The following is an 18,325-nucleotide window of genomic DNA, read 5'->3' as shown; positions in this document are numbered from 1 at the left end:
TTTTGTGCTATGTTTCGACTGCAAATGTTTCGATATGTTGAGTAGATGCATGAATATATAGATACATTGATAGTAGATAGAAGGAAATATAGAAACAGAACTAAAATGTGAAACACTTTAAGAGGAGGTGGCCTATCGATGTGTGTAATACTCCCAAACAGCAAGAGGCACCTGGTGATCGTACAAAGTTTTATAGTTCTGACAGAATGCTTTGGAGCCTTCGACTAGCAGCAAGGTTGTTCTGGGAGAAAAAGCTTCAAGACAAAGGATCTGTTATGGATCTCTTTTCCAGCCCTCACTATTCAGTGCCACAATGTTTATGCACAAGTACTGGAACCCTGTGTTATGATTGCTGTGTGTGTGTGTGTGTGTGTGTGTGTGTGTGTGTGTGTGTGTGTGTGAGTGAGGGGTTGGGAAATTTTCTTGTCGCACTACTCCGTGTGTGGTGTGCTTTGTTCTGTTACTGTTTTTGTTCTTTAACTCTGTGTGTATGTGTGTGTGTACCGGTATATGTGTGTGTCTGCTTACCTCTAATTCCACTATTAACCTCCCCAACTCCGGTGTTGCCCTTGTCCCCCCCTTTATTTCTCCGTTCCTGCAGGAAACCAAAATCGACTGTGTCCGAGTCGCCACCAAAGGTAAGACCAGACTCTGTACGCTCCAGCGGCCGCGGGCCAACGATAACCTGATCCCCAGCGCTGTCGTTAGATCAATGCAGCTGTACCTTCCTGCAGGCGTTCATCCTGCTCTCCACCTCTCCCTAGAATCCCCCTGCCCCAGTGTGGCGTGACCGCTAACACAATTAACACAATCAACGGACGCATGCTTTAATCCAAACAGCGGGGTTGGCCAAACAGAACGTACAAGGATGTAGTGTTGATTTTAAGGAGTGCAACGTGTGAGAGTGGGATTTCTCACAGGGATACAAATAACTTATCAAGTCAAGTCCAAAATACACTCGTTGGGACGTCGACACGTGTCTGATGTGTCCGTCCGACCCATGTCCCCCAGGGATCACGACTCAGGGAGGCACACTCACAAATGTGGTGGTAGGCCTCGGGAGGACTTTCCTCACACGTCCGCCATGTCAATCAGTCACGACGTGCCGCCACACCGCGCGGACACACCATGAGTTTACTTCACGCAGATCTCTGTTTCCGCTCGGTTGGAAGAACCTTTCATTCCCTGTTCAAAAAATGGCACGCACCTTCAGATTCAGGCAATTGCTCACAGGGGTGTGAAATCCTTTACCATGATGAACTATAGATTGTTTTTCTTGTGCTTTGCATTTCAAGATTTAATTAAAGATCTCGAAATTGGGTCTTTCTGTGCGGTTTCGGACAGCAAAGTGTACATCTCCATACGTATAGCCGGGGCCTATGAGAAATAATGACTTGATAAGGCTCCCGTCATGATTGGCCCGTTGCTCTGCTTCACTGTTGCATGGGGATTTGGATCTGCTTGTTTGGCTTGTTGTGAGCTTCAGTGTGGTCTTCCCTCTCTCTCTCTCTCTCTCTCTCTCTCTCTCTCTCTATCCTTTTTCTCCCCCCCCCACCACTCCTCTCCGTGCATGCCTTCTGACGGGAACCACTGACTCCCTCCACCCAGCCGCCATTCTGGTGACACAGCTCACCACGCCCTACGTCCGCATCGTGCCGGCCGCCGGTGACAACCAGCTCACAGGTCAGACACACCCCTCTGCCTCATGGTGGCTCTCCGGACGCCACCAGCTCTCACAAGCCCAGCCCGGGCCTTCCCTGGGCCAGGTTCAGGACTTCCATGTGGGGGGGGGGGATGTGGTTCAGCCATGGGAAAGGGGAATCGGGGTCTGGGGCTGCTGCATGAGGTGTGTGTGGGGGTGTGGGGGGGTTGTTTCTTTTTGTGGGGCAGTGGCTTTGGATTGTGTGCGGTTGTTGTTTGTTTTGTGTCGGCCATTAAGTAGAATGAGTGTTATTTAATAAATGAACTGCGTTTAATTTATCCCTGGCCGATCGCTGCCTCTTCCCAGCCTTGCTGGAACATGAAAGACCCTGTGTGAGGTGTGTGTGTGTGTGTGTGTATATATGAGTGTGTGTGTGTGTGTGTGTGTGTGTGTAACGGGGGAGGGGCTGCAGAGGCGTTAATCCCCTTTCATGAATATTTCTCATTATTTTTAAGGGAAGATTACGCGTCTGTTTCTGCAGTTATGACAAGCATTAACACCAAAAAAGAATTGTTTTTAAGTGGCCGTCGCGCGCACGGAGGTATGACCCGCTCGTCGGCGGCTTGCGTCTCTCCTCAGATAACCCTGATGATTAAAACAGTGTAGAGGCTTTGGGTTGTCAGTGTGTGAATGGGAGAAACAACAAGGTGGGGGTGGGGGGAGACACAGACAACTCTGTGCCTTTTAACAATAGTCACTGTCTGTGTGGGGACAGAAGGCCTGTGCCAGTCCTCTCCACAGCGGTGTGTGTGTGTGTGTGTGTGTGTGTGTGTGTGTGTGCGTGTGCGGTGTATATAAACGGCGGGCGTCGCTATCGCTAAGCCCTAAAGCACTTAAATCTCAATGGACACCTGGGCTTTGACAGCAGTGCCCCGCTGCAGAAACAATATGTCACCCATCGGGAAGCTGGAAGGATGCAGTCTCTCTCTCTCTCTCTCTCTCTCTGTCTCTCTGTCTCTCTCTCTCTGTCTCTCTGTCTCTCTCTCTCTGTCTCTCTGTCTCTCTCTCTCTGTCTCTGTGTGTGTTGGGGGGGGGGGGGGGGATCCCCCCTCTCCCCCCTCCTGAGTCTGACAGATTTGTCCAACATTAGAATTTGTCATTCTAAATCTATCAGCCCCCCCCCCCCCCCCCGGTGAGGGGAAGTAATGGTGTTGTTCAGGTGGACGGTTCGGATCCCCACAACACTCTCTCTGCTGCTTTTAGATGGGCCTCTTATTACACTCCTGGGGAGCGCCGCGCGATTACAACAAACTGCTTTCACCCCCCCGCCATCCCTCCCTTGCTCATTCTCTCTCTCTCTCTCTCTCTCTCTCCCTTTTGCTTTCGCTCTCGTTTACGCTCTCTCTCTCTCTTATTCTCTGTTAGTCTCCTGTCCTCTTCCTCTCTCTCCCTCTTTCCTACTCTATCTGTTATCTCTCTCTCCCCTCTCTCCCGTGTTCTCTCTGTTTATCTCTCTCTCGCTACCCCTCACACTCTCTCCGTTTCCCACCCTCCCTCCACGTCGCTCTGCCTCTCTCGCCCTATCTCCTCCGCTCCGCCTCGCTCTCTATCTCCTTTTCATCTCTCTCTCTCTCTCGCTCTCTCTCTCTCCTCCCCTCTCTGTTTCCAGGTTATCCCCTTCCATCCCGAGTCGCCATTCAATGCGTTCCATCTTTCTTTATTTATGTATTTATTCCTCCATTTATTTATCTGTTTATGTATTTTATCTCCGTGGGTATTATCTGCCTCTCCCCCGCCTCCCCCTGCCGTTACGCTCCACATATTTCCGTGCGAGCCCAGCCACCGTTTGACCCAAACATGATTAACCAAGGGTAAATACACCACGCACTTATCTCTCCTGTGGCAGGGCAGCCTTCTCTACACCACCGGCCACTTAAGGATGGGGAGAGAGAGAGAGAGAGAGAGAGAGATAGAGACGGGGAGCGGGAGAGGAGGGGAGGGCAGAGGAGCAAGGAGAGAGAGGAGAAAGAGAAGAGAGGAGGGGAGAGAGAGAGAGAAGAGGGAGAGAGACGGGGAGGGAGCGGGAGGAGGGGAGGGCAGAGGATCAAGGAGAGAGAGGAGAAAGAGAAGAGAGGAGAGGAGGGGAGAGAGAGAGAAGAGGGAGAGAGAGGTGAGGAGAGAGGAGAGAGAGGGGAAAGGAAAGAGGAGAGGAGAAGAGGGAAGTGGGGTGGGGGGGGGGGGCGATGGATGGGTTGTGAGCAGCGACAACAAAGGAGTCACTTACTCTGAGAATAAACAGCCTAATTGCGCCGCAACGCTCGGCTCGGTATTGATATGTTAGGGGACGGAAAAACACAGATAACTGGATGAACCGCCCGAACAGATGAACGGCCAATAAGTCAATATCGGGGAAATATCAGCCCCAGCCTGGGGTGTCGCGTTCCGCCCGCATTGTGATTAATAGCCGTACGCGTGCAAAAAAACAACAAAAAAAACCCCCACTGCAGATAGTAATGAACTGAACTTTGGTAGCACAACCCAGTCATGATGGTATTATGATTAATTGATGTTGTGTCCACCGGTTTTTGTTTGTCTTTTTAATGAATCTCTGCTTTGGTTATATTAATCCGTATGCGGGGGTTGCTACAGGCGCGGCGACCCACAAGCCCGACGCGGTGGAGCCGGAGAAGCAGACGGATCACACGGTGAAGATCGCCGGGGTCATCGCCGGCATCCTGCTCTTCGTCATCATCTTCCTCGGGGTGGTGCTCCTTATGAAGAAAAGGTACGACACCGCAGAATAAGAGGTCATGGTAGTAGTCGTCCTCGATGTTGTTGTTGTTGTTGTTGTTGTTGTTGATTTATTTATTTGTGATCTATATCCGCCCCCCCCCCCCCACCCCCCGTCTGTGAACAACAGTCTTATCAGTGTCGCAGTAAATCATTAATTTGATCATGTTGCTGCGCTCTATTAGTGATGTCTACAGCCGTGAGATGCAGTGTGCCATGAAAGATTCAAACAAAACGCCTCAGACTCCGCAGCGATCCAACTAGGAGGTAGAAGTAGCAAACTTTGAGTCCATAGGGGGGCTCTGGGGGTAGAGGTGTACCAGATAAGGAAGTGGGATGGAAAGCCTCAGCGGCAAGGATGGGGATGTCCGCGTAGCCCGGAGGCTGCCTTCGCATTAACCCTCGACCCCCCCCCCCATCCCTCCCCCCAGCGGTGACCAGAGGTCCTCAGTGCATCCCTCCGGCAATCAGGGAGGGGGGGAGGGGGGGGGGGGCTAAACCTCAGCAAATATCAACACCGTCTTCAAGCCCTACAAAGTCTTTGTGCACCAGGCTTGAAATAACACAATGTGGGCCTGGGCAGCGTTAGGCTGGAGATTATCTCGCTGGTCACGGACTTAGCCTCAGCCGGTGCTATCTGGATGGGGGTGGGGGGGGGAGAGAGAGGAGAGAGAGAGGAGAGAGAGAGAGGGAGGGGGGGGGAGAGAGAGGAGAGAGAGAGGAGAGAGAGAGAGTGCGGGGAGATGGAGAAAATACCTTCACGACAGGTCCGCAGCCAAACTTTTTACGAGTTGTACCCGTTCCCCGGCGCGGACGCCGAGGCGCGGCTGGCTCGTAGCGCGGCGTTAAGGTCAGCCGCTAGCCGCGAGGGGTGGGGACGGGAGACGGGAGGTGGAGAGTGGGAAGGCGTAGCCGCGGGGTAATGTCGCGGCTACACTCTGTCTCTATTTTTCCGACAGTTAATGTAATAGTTTCCATTCTCCGCGGCCGTCTCTCTCCTCGTCGCACACCAACCGTAGGCGTGCGAGCGGCGCAATCAACGCACAGGGACACAGTGTATATAAAGTAATACAATTGTTTTCAATTTGCCTTAATCAAAAGAGAGAGGGAGATGATGTCGCCGGATGTATTTAGGGTAATTCACCGTCACCGGCCGGGGGGGGAATAGGAAATGTGTTTATGCATTCAAACCACTCATTTTGTGTCAACCTTTGGGGTCAGCTATGCAAAACGTGATATGTGTGTGAAGTAGTGTGTTCGTACGCGCTGGGTTAAACGCCAGACTGATTGCAGGGGACGGCTCCCCTGTGTATTCCGAGCACACACCCATAGGGTTCAGTAGCAGGTGGGCCCCAAACAGAGTGCGCTAGGCCCCGACCTTTCCTCGTCCCCCTTGGCCTCCCTGGGCACGAGGCGTCCCCACCGTCCCCGCCCACCGTCCCTGGCCACCGTCCCCGGCCCCCTAGTGTCGTCCGCCGTAGCCCTCACGATCACTGAGTGTAAATCACCACGTATGCCACCATCTGATCTGATTTTGTTCATTTCGACTCGTTTTTTCCAAAACATTAATATATTTTTTACTTTTTTCTTTCCTTTCCATTCCATCCCCCCCTCCAACGCCACCTCCCCTCCGACTCCCCCGACCCCTCCACCTACCTCCACCCCACACGGGCAGAAGAACCTATCAGTCCTACACTTACTACCTGTAAGTAACCGCTCTGTGTGATGTCAGTGCCATGCTTTACTCACCCACACACCAATTGCCTTTCTATAGTTTGGCTTTTTTTTTCGTTTTTTTTTACATCTCTCTCTTTTCTTTTTGTTATTTTTTTTGTTCATACCATTGCTCTTCTTGCCCGGCCGCTAGTGCAGAGCTGTTCTTTGTAAAGGGGCCGCGGGGGAGAGACGGAGCCAGTTGGCTCTCGCGCCGCGGGCTCCGCTCGGCCGTTCCACCTGGCCCGGTCTGTGAGGGACAACCCCAGGCATGCGTTGGACCGCTGCGCGGATTCCGTCTCTACGGATCTGGACGCCAATGGCGGCCGACGCAGAGCCGCGCTCTTTGTATTTTGTATTTTGCTCAGTGTACAACTGAACGATAGCTCGGCGGCCGAGAGAGAATAAAAAGCATTTTTTCTTTTAAAGGAAAGAGGATCAATATTGCAGCCTGTACAATGGTGCTGATGTTCAATTTTTCATATCGCGTCTGATGACTTCACCACTGTCGAACTTGACAGAGATCGATTTTTCTTCTCCCGAACTGCCGTGCCAGCGATGCCTTGGCGCTCCCGTAGAAGTCAATGAGTGAGCGGACGAGCATCGCAAATGCCCCAACTGAAACAGAAACCGCCAATCAATCTAAACCCTCAATCAAACAAATACCAATAATCAATCACATACCTTAGATCAAAGGAATACTCATAATCAATCACATACCTTCAATCGAACAAATACCCTCAACTACACATATACTTTCCACCACACATACCGTCCTAATCCTCTTCCTAATATAAGCACCGTTCATAAGATAAACTCCCGCCATAACCATCCCTCTTTGAACGCATGTGGTTTTCCATGATGGCACCCATTCATCCATCCAGCCCTCAGAGCTCTGTCGCTCCGTCTTCAACCCGTGTCTTCCCCTCATGCACGTTGCATCTTGCCGCACGTTAAACGCCCATAAATGTCACCCCGTGCACCGGGGGATGACGGAGTCGTGCCCTTCGAACACGCGCCGTTTTCTGTTTCTTTCGTTGTTTGCGTAAATAGCTGCATGTCATTTGCCACCGAGCTCGCCGCCGCTCTGTTCGGATTCATGTGTAAATAAAACAATAGCGGGAGCATTCTCGCTCGCCCAATTCCGCTGACTGCGGTGAAAGGAGCTTATTCTTACGGCGGCGATGCCTTCTTCCCCCCCCCCGCCCGTGGCTTGTGTTCTCTCCTCCCGGCAACGGTTGTTTGTGACGGATGACGGCTAATCTGTTGTGAGACGTCTGCGATCAAGGGGAGGGGTGAGGCGGGGTGGCTGCTGGTGGGGGTACACAATGCAGCTCTGGCTTCAAAGGGGAACGTTTCGGGGATACACCTGGAGAAGACGAGTCGGAGGCTTGAACACGCCGAATGTCACTCATCATCGTGGAGCTCAGCCTTCCCGAAATACAAGGCCCTAATGAGTGCAGAGTGTGTGTGTGGGTGTGTGTGTGGATGTGTGTGCGTGTGTGTGTGTGTGTGGGGGGGGGGGAGGCATATGTGAGTGTAGAGCTGTGTGTGTGTGTGTGTATGTGTGGGTGGGGGTTGGTGTGTGTGTGTGTGTGGGGGGCATATGTGTGTGTGTAGAGCTGTGTGTGTGTGTGTGTGTGTGGTTGTGTATGGGCAGGTCTCGGTCAGAAGCGGGTTATATGGTACCGAGGACTGTTGCGTTGTTGCATAGCTCCTCGTAGGAGGTGGGCTCAATGTCTTGTATTTTTAGCGGTGAACCAAGTCTTAAAGATCTTTTCTGACTGCTCCTCTTCTGTCTCGCCTTTGTTTCATTTATCATAGCAATTCCACCAGTATTTTACCGGTAGATGGTAGATGAAACCAACTGCTATGCCAGAAATGTTGGTCTCTTGTTGCTCTTGTCATTTCAATGCTGCCTCGGCTGTCACTATGCATTGATCTACAACTTGATGCGTCCCCGGTTGACAATGACATTGTTTGGATCCGTGTTCGGATTTTCGGTACAATACTATGTATAACAATATGAATGATGCTGGCTGTGCTCGAGTCTTTGCAGGTTCTGTGGTGTTAAAAATGACTGGTAAACCATTTTCAATAAGGGTACATTAATCAAACATTATTTAATTAACAGTTACCTAATGGTCTAGTTATCATTTACCTATGATGTAATGTAATGGGATGAAAACACTAACCCTAAACCCTCTGTTGATGCTACTATGGTTAATCCTCATTGCATAGTGTTACCAGCATACTTCAGTCGTGGTACACCAATAGGGTACACAAAAGCCTTAGGAATGTCAGTCAGAAACCACACATTTTGAATATCTAGAGTAATGGAGGGTGCCGGTGTTTCTGCTCCATGTGTATTTTGTTCAGTTGTTTGTCGCTCAAAGACTATTCAGAGTATCGCGCTTAACGAGAGCTTAGTGGGATCTTTGAGTATAGTCTGTGGTTTTGATCCTCGTTGCTTGTATGTTAATATCCCCAGACGCTGATTGCGTTACCCATCGAAACCATTTGGCCCTTGATTTCTCATCAGTGCCAATATTAGAATTTCAGCATATGGGCAATTATACAAATTAGAAGCCAGGGATAATACTAAAAATACCTTTTCTATTCAGTGGAAAAAAAACCTGATCATTTGGCTGTAGTATCATTCCCACTGACAGAAACAGGCTTCCTGGTTTCCAAAAGCACACTTTAAGATGGTAGATTTCGGGTCAGGTCTGACTCCAACCACCAAAGTGTGAATATTTTGTTTGGATATCATCACGTTTTCCCTTTCCTTTTGTATCCAGAGCAAAACGAAATGTCCTCTCTAAACATTATGCGAAAAAATACGCAAACATGTATATGTTTTTAATAAATTATGCATGGGGAACCCTTAAAACCCACCGTCTCTCCCGAGGGGCCACGCAGTGGCGTTCATCTGCACTTTTACCGCAGCCTTGATGACAGCCTCGGGAGCGCAACACCTCCATGATTGATGGACACCATTAATGCTCTGATGCATTCATCAAACAAGTCTTTTCAAGGCAGGGGAGCATCAGGCAGTGCACCAAAATATGCACTTTACGTATTTTGCCAGAGGACTCTTACCACAGCACACACACACGCACACACACACACGTACACGCACACACACACATACACACACACACGTACACATACACACACACGTTCCGCTGTTGCACGTCATACAAGTGTCGCTCAGCATGCTCATTAGAGATGCACTTGCATGTTCGATCCAATGCATCGGCCTCCCGTTTCTTTAATCAGGTGGCCGCGTCCACTGCCTCTGGGGACTCGGGGGGGGGGGGGGGGGGGGCGGGGGGGATCAAGAGGGCAGAGGTAGTGGACGGTGTGCGATTGTGTCTCTACCAGACGCATCAGATCACATGCCTCATTACCGCGGAGCGGTCCCAATATCGCGCCGGGTGTCCATATATTCTTCAACCATCTGACCAATCACGCCTGCACGCGGCCGCAGTTAGCTCGTTAGCTGTTTTATTATTCATGCGATGCAGTGGTAACATCGTGTGGTTTTTTTTTAGAGATGGTTGCCCCTGGCGTGTTGCGTACCCCGCGGCCGTCCCGGATATTCTTCATATATGTGTGTACATCTCTACATCTCTCCCGGGAGTTATCGGCGAAGCTGATTGGATTGAGTAAAGGCTCTCGGGTTGTCGATAACAAGTACAGCGGTCAAGCCCCTGTCGCTAATCTCGGATGCTGTGCTGGGTCAGTCACGGCAGACCAATGTAGAGTTGCACATGCGGTTCACGTGCGCTGTTTGGGAGTGTGCTCTCACACGATTTGTCCCTTCAACGCTAAACTTTTACTCCCTGTTTCGTTGGAAGGTTGCGAAATCTGGACTCAGATTTCGCACAAGATGAGCATCAGCAACATCTCATCTGAAGTTCGTTTTATTTACATCATTACTCCATGTGCTCTTAATCTAAACAGAAGTTTTCGTTGTATCATTCACGTCCCAATCCCCAACCTTTACAATCCCTGCTACTACACATAAAGGCTGGTATCAGTACTTTTACTAGTTGAACATCACCATTGTTTTTGCCCGGGCCTGATCCAAGCCTACACACTACACACCGTCACATCCCCTAATAGCCTCTGTTCAGCATGTGTCGTTGCGTGAGGCCCACTGAACTTGCCTTGTATAACACAATGTGCTCCGGGCAAACACCTTCATTGAACCTTGCGAGGCAGCAGTAAGGATCCCATTAATTGGAACAAGCCATGCACATTTGTTGCACCCACACGTGCCGCATGCTAATAAGGTGCAGGCTGTCGAGGCGAGAGGAAGGAACACAAACCCTTCACTGGGACACTTTGGCTGTCGTACCGATGCCACCGATTCAAGCTGCTGTAGCAAGGCAAGGCAAGGCAACTTTATTTTTATAGCACTTTTCGTACACAAGGCAGACTCAAAGTGCTCCACATATAAACCTTGTCATACAATAAAATAAATAACATAAGTAAAAGAAAACCTGCAAAAAACGAGTAAAATCGATAGAAAATAAAGGGAGAGTTAAAAAAAGCATTTTAGAAAGTGCAATGTATTTAAGATCAGATCAACAGTCTCTCTGGTAGCCTCCAACCCGGATTCTAGGACTCTAACCTAGAATGTTGGGTAACCCAGACAGAACTCGGGCTCAAACCCTTCAAAGTTCATGTCTCTGGTACCCACGTCGGGACTCCAACCTGGCCCTCAAGGAACTTGGTCCTTTATCTGGGACTCCAACCCCTAGTAGGTGAAACTCGAGAGTTGTACAAGAGTGATAAAAAGTAGAACAGGGCAAGATTTTGAAACTAAACAACCCCAAAACAGCCACCGCTCCGCCATTCAGAAGTGTTGCATTCCCGAACCTGTGATTGACAGGCAAGAGGGATTCCACGAACCAATCAGGGAAGAGATGGCACGATTGATCAGACATGAGCCGGGGGTGGTCGTCAATCTATATAGACCTCTGAAGAATAAGTCCCGCCTCCGAGGCTCTTGGTTCCATGTTTTAATGTCTATGGAAAATAACATGGGGGTTTTGAATGATCGTACGTGACAAACTCTGGTAGGTGGCGAATAAGTAAAAGCTGCTCAGGTTTTGAACTACACACTTTTTCCATCTAGATTCCATTTGGGTTTTGGATTGTCGGGGCTGTTAAAGTAGTTAACTATTATTAATGCTAACTAGGAGCTGGTTATGATCTGCGCAGACTTTATACGTCATACTAGGAGGCGGGAGTTTTCTCGCAACCATTCACAACCTAACGTCATTGTCATTTCACGCGAACGGACGAGCAGTGTTGGTGCCACCCCCTCCGTAGGCAGGCTCTGGTGCCATTTCAGTCAAGACAAACTATGAAACATTGCTGTTATGCAACCTTGACTGGGAGAGTCGTGACGTCCTAAGTCGTCGCAGATCCGTGTTAGCATAATGCTTCTTCATAATAGTTAACTACTTTAACGGCCCCGACAATCCAAAACCCAAGTGGAATCTAGATGGAAAAAGTGTGTAGTTCAAAACCTGAGTAGCTTTTACTTATTCGCCACCTACAGAGTTTGTCACGTACGATCATTCAAAACCCCCATGTTATTTTCCATAGACATTTAAACATGGACCCGAGAGCCTCGGAGGCGGGACTTATTCTTCAGAGGTCTATTCCCCAATATAGAGGCAGATGCAGTCTACTAGAAACAGATGGATCTAACAGAGCATTTCACTCACTAATAGCTGACGGATGGCTTTGGCATTCCAAACAAATTACCCTCAATTGATCAGCGCGGTAAGGGTACCCACAACACCTTTAATAAAGTATAAAGTATAGGATAGACAAGTTTGCTTTAGTCACAATATGATTGTTTTGGAATGATGTGCATTCATTCAGCAGTGTTTTTAGATAGCGGTTGTAAGGGATGGGGAATGAATGTTGGGTGACTTGTGGAGGCTTCAGTCTGTAGAGAAGTGGATGAAATAGACGTTTGTCATCACGAGAACAATTCCATAATCCATCGAAGAGGCATAAAACCGAGATATCTCAACGCAGTGCGACTTGTTCACCTGATTGTTTGCAAAGAAAATCCTGGAATCGATGTCAGCTTTCCTGTCAGCCACCAGATATTAAAAAGGCATTCACGATACTGATATCTCAGCAAGTTTGCTTAAACTAATGGGAATCTCCCATATTTGAAATAACTCAAACTTGTTGAACTTCCCACATGACATAATTAATTAACCAAATATCAGGCCGTTATTTTCATGGGAAAAAGCAGCTATGTTCAATCCAACACTTCCCGTATCAAAGACTGTACTTGATGGTTAAATGTGGCCCTTCTTCCATCACTAAAGAACAATATTAAATTATGCCCCTATTCTGCGTTTTGTGAATCTACTCACACGTGTTTTTGTAGCTGTCATGTTAGGTGGCCATTTTAATTCAATATCAACACAGATGGCTCTTGTAGGCAGGAGTGACTCCCACTATAACCAATCAGGAAAGATCACATCTCGGCTGTGCTTCACTATAACCTGTCTGGAAAATGTCCGGAAGGAGCTCACAAATTGTACTCTGTACTCTTCTCTACTACTATATATCAAACTTGTATCCCCAACATGATTATATATACAGTGTGTGTGTTGTTAAACCACATACAGGTTTTACTAACCAATAAATATCCACTTCCCGTCATGTAGCCACTATGAACCGCACATTATATTGGTGACGGTTGGATTTGAAAACACTTGAATAGTGGTTTAGAGTGTAAAGATAGTATAGAGTAAAGAGTATTTATTCATTTATTTCCTCAGACGTGAACCTCTTTCACGTGGGCATTGTCGGTCTATCAAATAGAGACGGCTCTCGTAGCTTCCCTGCTCAATGCCATCTATTCTTTGAGGAGGGGCATAGAAATGACTAGGCTCTCAAGGCTCTTCATTATGTTACCCTACACACACGCGCACACAATCACACAAACACACACACTAAAAAATATATTAGCAGAATCAACAATTTAGCAGATATATTAGCAGCATCAGTGACAATACATCTCCTTGACTGCGCACGCCCAAACTCACTCACACAGACGCACCGAAATCGTTCCTTTTTGAATTTCTGAAAAGATATGTTCAAGGAAGTGAATGGATAATTGCAAATAATGAACAGATTGGTCGATGGATGTCTGATCTTTGTGTCGACGGATCAATAACCAATGGACATTTGGGACAGAGTGAATAAGCGAACTTGGCGACGAGAGAACAGAAGATTGTCGGAACCGTGTCACAAAATTCGAAGATCTGAATCCCCCCCCTCCCCGCACGGATTATGTTTTGTTTTCAAAGGAGCGTCTGCCACTGACTCCTGGCTGGATGTCAGTCAGGCGTCTGGCGGTTAGCAAACACGCAAACACGGCGTCGGGCGCATTAAAGTCGTCTAATGAAGCCTCCTTTTGTCTCCGCGTCGTATGGTGCCCTGTGTACACTGATCTCTTGCACGGGAACGAGGCCCGCCACGCTGAGCACGAGGTTTCCGAAGCGCCTTCGCTTTTCAGAAGCTGTCGCCGCGGTGACGACGCCTCCCGCCACACAAAGACGCCCGCGCGTCTTTGTGTTTGTTGTTTGTCGGCGTGTTCGGCGGGAGGTGTCGTACACACACACACACACACACACACACACACACACACACACACACACACACACACACACACACACACACACACACCACAATCTCGGAGACATTCCCCGCCACCCCCTCTTCATGTTCTCGCTCAACTATCGCAGTTAGGAGGTCTGTTGTGTTCGCTCAGATCGGAGCTAGGCTGGGGCGGAACAGGAGGCATGCTCTCTAATGAGACCCGCCTGATATAGTTACCTGAAGCCTCATCTCCATCTTTTTCACTTCTACAATCATAGCTTTCGTCTGTTGCCCTCTCTCTCTTTCTAGTCCCAGGCGCACTCCCAGCGTGACATACCAGGCGGCGCCGTTTAGAGCAACTTTCCGTCGGGTTTTCCCTTTTTTTTTGTCTCTCTGTTTTGACGCGGAGCGACCTGGACAGCAAATTGGAACGCGCGGACGTTGGCTGCTGTTCCCCCCGTGCGCCGTCGCGGCTATGCTAACTCCTGGGGCACATGATGAATGGCCTGCAGGCGTCAACACGCAAAACAACTCTACTGTACACATGCTTGTTCTGTGTGGCTCGCCGCATCAGACGCTGTAATACAGCCATCTATCACGCCAGCGCTGTTCTTCCCCCCCCCCCCCCCCCTCCTCTCCTCGTACAAACAAACGAGGGGTAAAATGGCACGCCAATTAATCTTCATCGTCACGCCCACGCAGCCCGGCCTCACGCCGCACCGTGGCCGTCCCGCTGCTCCTGTATGTGTTTGCCGCGCGCTGGCGCCGGTGCCTGCATGGTCCAAGTCCAATGGAAAAGGAAACATCACAACGGATCAGGAACACAACTAGCAGAAGGGCACGGTTTTAAAACGTCGAGCGGATTCGAAACCGAAACACACAAGAGATGCGCATAAACATAGTCGAATAAAAACTAGTTTGGGCTGAAGTATAAAAATAAGCGGTTTCTTCTTAATCTTCCTCCTCGTGCCATCCCTTGCTCGAGGCCTCTCGTCTTCCTCTCCTCCTTCCTCCCTCCTCTCGATTATACTATAAACGATGCTTTGGGGGGGGGGGGGGTTGGAAAGAGAGCGCGAGAGAGAGAGATAGACATGATTGCCATTTTGTTTCGGCGCTAATTGCATATTAAAGACGAGGTAGCGGCTCCCACAGAATGGGGGGGGGGGGGGGGGGGGGAGACGTCACCACTTTGTCATTCAGCCGTCGCGAGAAAGCGATTCCCCGCTATTAGCCCCACGCCGCGGCCTTCAGAGACAAGACGACTGCAGTTGTTTGAAGGCCCGCGGGGCACCGGCCGCCATATGGCACGAGGCACCCGCGGAATTGAATAAACGGAGGATGTTTTGCGAAAACAACACGACGGGGGAGCCGCAGCCATTAAGGCCCGCGGCCGACGCTCCCGAGAAGAGCAGGAACAACAAAAACCCGCCACAGCGTCGGCGGGGCTAAAGTGATCCAGCGCGGCTGTGCCCTGCCCACTGCGAAGTCCCTCCCCCGCAGATTGGCTTTTGTTTTTTCTTCTTTTGTTTTTTGGTTCTCGGTTAAGGATTCATCCCTGATCATGGCCTGGAAGCACCCAGGATTACTTTGCTTGTTTGAGTTTCTACAAGGATCGGGTCAGGACACGTCAATAGAAGACGGAAATCAGTGCAAAGTGGTGTTCTCGTGTGTGTCTGTGCGTGTGCGTGCGTGTGTGTGTGTGTGTGTGTGATGGTCCTGGTTAGTGGGTATTTCCGTGCCCAACACAAAGTGTGCTGACGTGCATTTGTGCGCGTATTCCCTCCACAAACTTTTCCGTTGCGTTACTCTAACAAGGGCACATGTTTCACGGCTGCAGTACATTAAATTGAAGTAGGTCAATAAAAGCAGGTTGACTGTTTTAGTTCACTGGTGAATCTCCCCATCCCATAGCCCGCTCAGAACAGTGCGGCTAATTTTAAATCATCAATACCGCTGATGTATTTGGGTTAGGGTGTCACACCTTTCCCAGCGCCTCTGGGAAACACAGCCCCGGCCCAAGAGTATGGTATTTAATTCTAATCAAACAATGTGACCAGAAGAGCCATGGGGCCCCCCGTAATACACTGTGGGCTATTTACGGGGCGCTAATCGCCTTTATCCGTCATCTTCTTCCCTCCGTGTGCAATTCTTATGCAAAGATTATATAACAACTTATGGATCGTTCTTTAGAAACATAGGTGGCCTGTATTTGTCAGCAAGTTCTTCTTAATGGCCTTTATAGCTCTCATCATCCTTTTAAGATACTATTTATCTGCAGTGCATATCACAGACATTATAGTTACTTATTTTGTTGTATTTTCCCTTAAACGACAATATCTTTCCATTGCATCCTATACCCTAGTGCCAGTACAGGAGAGCAGGGAATAATCATGTCTCTCTCTCTCTCTCTCTCTCTCTCTCTCTCTCCTCTCTCTCTCTCTCTCTCTCTCTCTCTCTCTCTCTCTCTCTCTCTCTCTCTCTCTCTCTCTCACCTTCTCTCTCCCTCCCTCCCTCCCTTGTGCGTCCACTGGGGCTCGAACCCGTGCAGGAAGCTGGCCAAGAAGCGCAAGGAGACGATGAACAGCACGCGCCAGGAGATGACGGTGATGGTCAACTCCATGGACAAGAGCTACACGGAGCAGGGAACCACTGTGACGAGGCACTGTCCTTCATGGACACACACAACAACCACACGCTCACCGCCCGCAGCGAGTGTGCGCTCACACTCAACGCAACGCAGCGAATGCAGCCTGACGCTCAACGGACGAGGTACGGGCTGGGGATGCCTCCAACCCCCCCCCCCCCCCCCCCCCCCCGTAAAAGTTGAAAAAAAATTTGTAAAGTTAGAGTGCTTTTTTTCATCACCACATCAGGGTTTCACAGATCCCGTTTAGAAGAGAATGTGTTACAGAGAGGCTTTCAACACTGGTCATTTATATCCCTTTGTTTTGATGTGTGTCTGTTTCTTCTTTTCCTACTTTTAAAGCCTGCAGCGTTTCTTTTCTTTCTTTTTTTCAGCGGGGCTCGTGAGATTCGGGTTTAAAAATGCTCTTAACATTTTATACTGCCATTGAATTATAATACTGCCGCTCATTTACATGGGAGTCACATTTGACCCTCTCAGACTAACTCTGTTACTACTTCACATACACTTCAGACTCCAGACAACACGAAAAGATCTGCATTCGTTTGGATGGATAAAGAATCCTCTAATTTCATAATCTCTCTCACCACAATACAAGGGCTTTATTTATATCCTTAAAGTATTTGTATCTGAGCAAATCCAGTTTTTCACGTTAATTTCGTTGCCTGAAAAAGGATAAGAAAACTAATCTGGTCAACAACCTTAATTATTGAATAACCTTAACAAAATAATTACTTTTTCACAGTGTGCCATCTTTGTTACAGATGAGTAAATACATTGTTTTGCATGGGCTGGCAGAAACAGTGTGTGACCCATGATCAATAATCGCTGCTTAATGAAATCCCACCTCGCACCTTGTGAAATCCCAGGTCTCTGCGTCCATTATGGTTACACACCTCCTTTCCAAACCCATTTCCCCTACGGCTTAACGCGGGTCGTACCCCAAAATAACCAGGTTTTCAAGATGAATACAAACATACATACATACATAGGTCACTATGGCGCCGCTAAGCCACTCATTATCTCCATCGCCGCTCTTAAACGAACCGCACAGATGATGGACAGCCCGGCTAAGCCTTCATCCAGGGTCCCGACCTGGTATAATTCCCAAAAGTCACAACCAACAGATTAAATCGCCCAGAAGGCTGGGGGGGAAATGAGCCCCAAAGATGCAGTGACCTTCCTTAACTGTCTGTCACCGCTGATTATTAACCCTGCGTCTCTCGCTGTCACTTTGGGGCACAATCTTCGAGACAAACCGTCTCAACTGTCCTGGAAAAAAAGAATGTACCATCGGTTCACCTTCTGTCCCTGATTTGACCCTCCTAAAGCCCACAACACTCACAGTGTGAAGCAGAACGTCTGCTTTAAAGGCTATAAACGTACAGGACTGCACTCTTAACATGGACATTTGCTCTGTTGGCATTGCACAGCCACCAGCTTGGCTGTAACCTCTTCCGGGGCTTTGGCAGAGAATCAATTGTCCTGTCTTCGGGAACGGTTCAGTGTATCTTCAGTCCTATTTAGCAGGTTTGAACTGTTCCGTTGATGTCTTTTTAACCGTGTTCTTTTCTGTCCACAGCTGGGTCTTCGCCTTCCTCCTTCACGCTGCCGAAATCCAACACTCTCACTACCTCCATTCCCCCCAACACTTACTACCCAGGTAAAACTTTATAACCAACGGAAACAGCTCCATGAAATTGCCTCTGTAATCCTAACCATGAATCCATGAAAATTATGAAGAGTTTGCCCGTGAGATCTACTTTAGTGTAGTACTTTACCCATATTCCAATGCATGAAAACTATTCAATCGATTAATATCATGTCAACCTTTTGCTACATTGACTTGTTTGTCCTTAATGTTACCTGTTACCCAAATGTTTTTT

At 48.8% G+C, this 18,325-nt stretch overlaps 1 protein-coding gene across 1 annotated transcript in view; it reads left to right on the top strand.

The window, feature by feature from the left end:
* Positions 1–18,325, top strand: part of LOC307085673 (receptor-type tyrosine-protein phosphatase mu) — a 141,419-nt gene that overhangs the window by 92,958 nt on the left and 30,136 nt on the right. The window contains 8 exon segments of the mRNA XM_079750538.1: positions 602–638; positions 1,609–1,683; positions 4,292–4,427; positions 6,108–6,137; positions 16,344–16,441; positions 16,444–16,528; positions 16,530–16,564; positions 18,022–18,102. Coding sequence (XP_079606664.1) covers positions 602–638; positions 1,609–1,683; positions 4,292–4,427; positions 6,108–6,137; positions 16,344–16,441; positions 16,444–16,528; positions 16,530–16,564; positions 18,022–18,102 — 577 coding nt within the window.

This window comes from Pollachius pollachius (assembly GCF_949987615.1).
Source record: "Pollachius pollachius genome assembly, chromosome: 14".
Classification (NCBI taxonomy): Eukaryota; Metazoa; Chordata; class Actinopteri; order Gadiformes; family Gadidae; genus Pollachius; species Pollachius pollachius.
The sequence above is the reverse complement of the archived record's forward strand: the minus strand, read 5'-3'. Positions and strand labels throughout refer to the sequence as shown.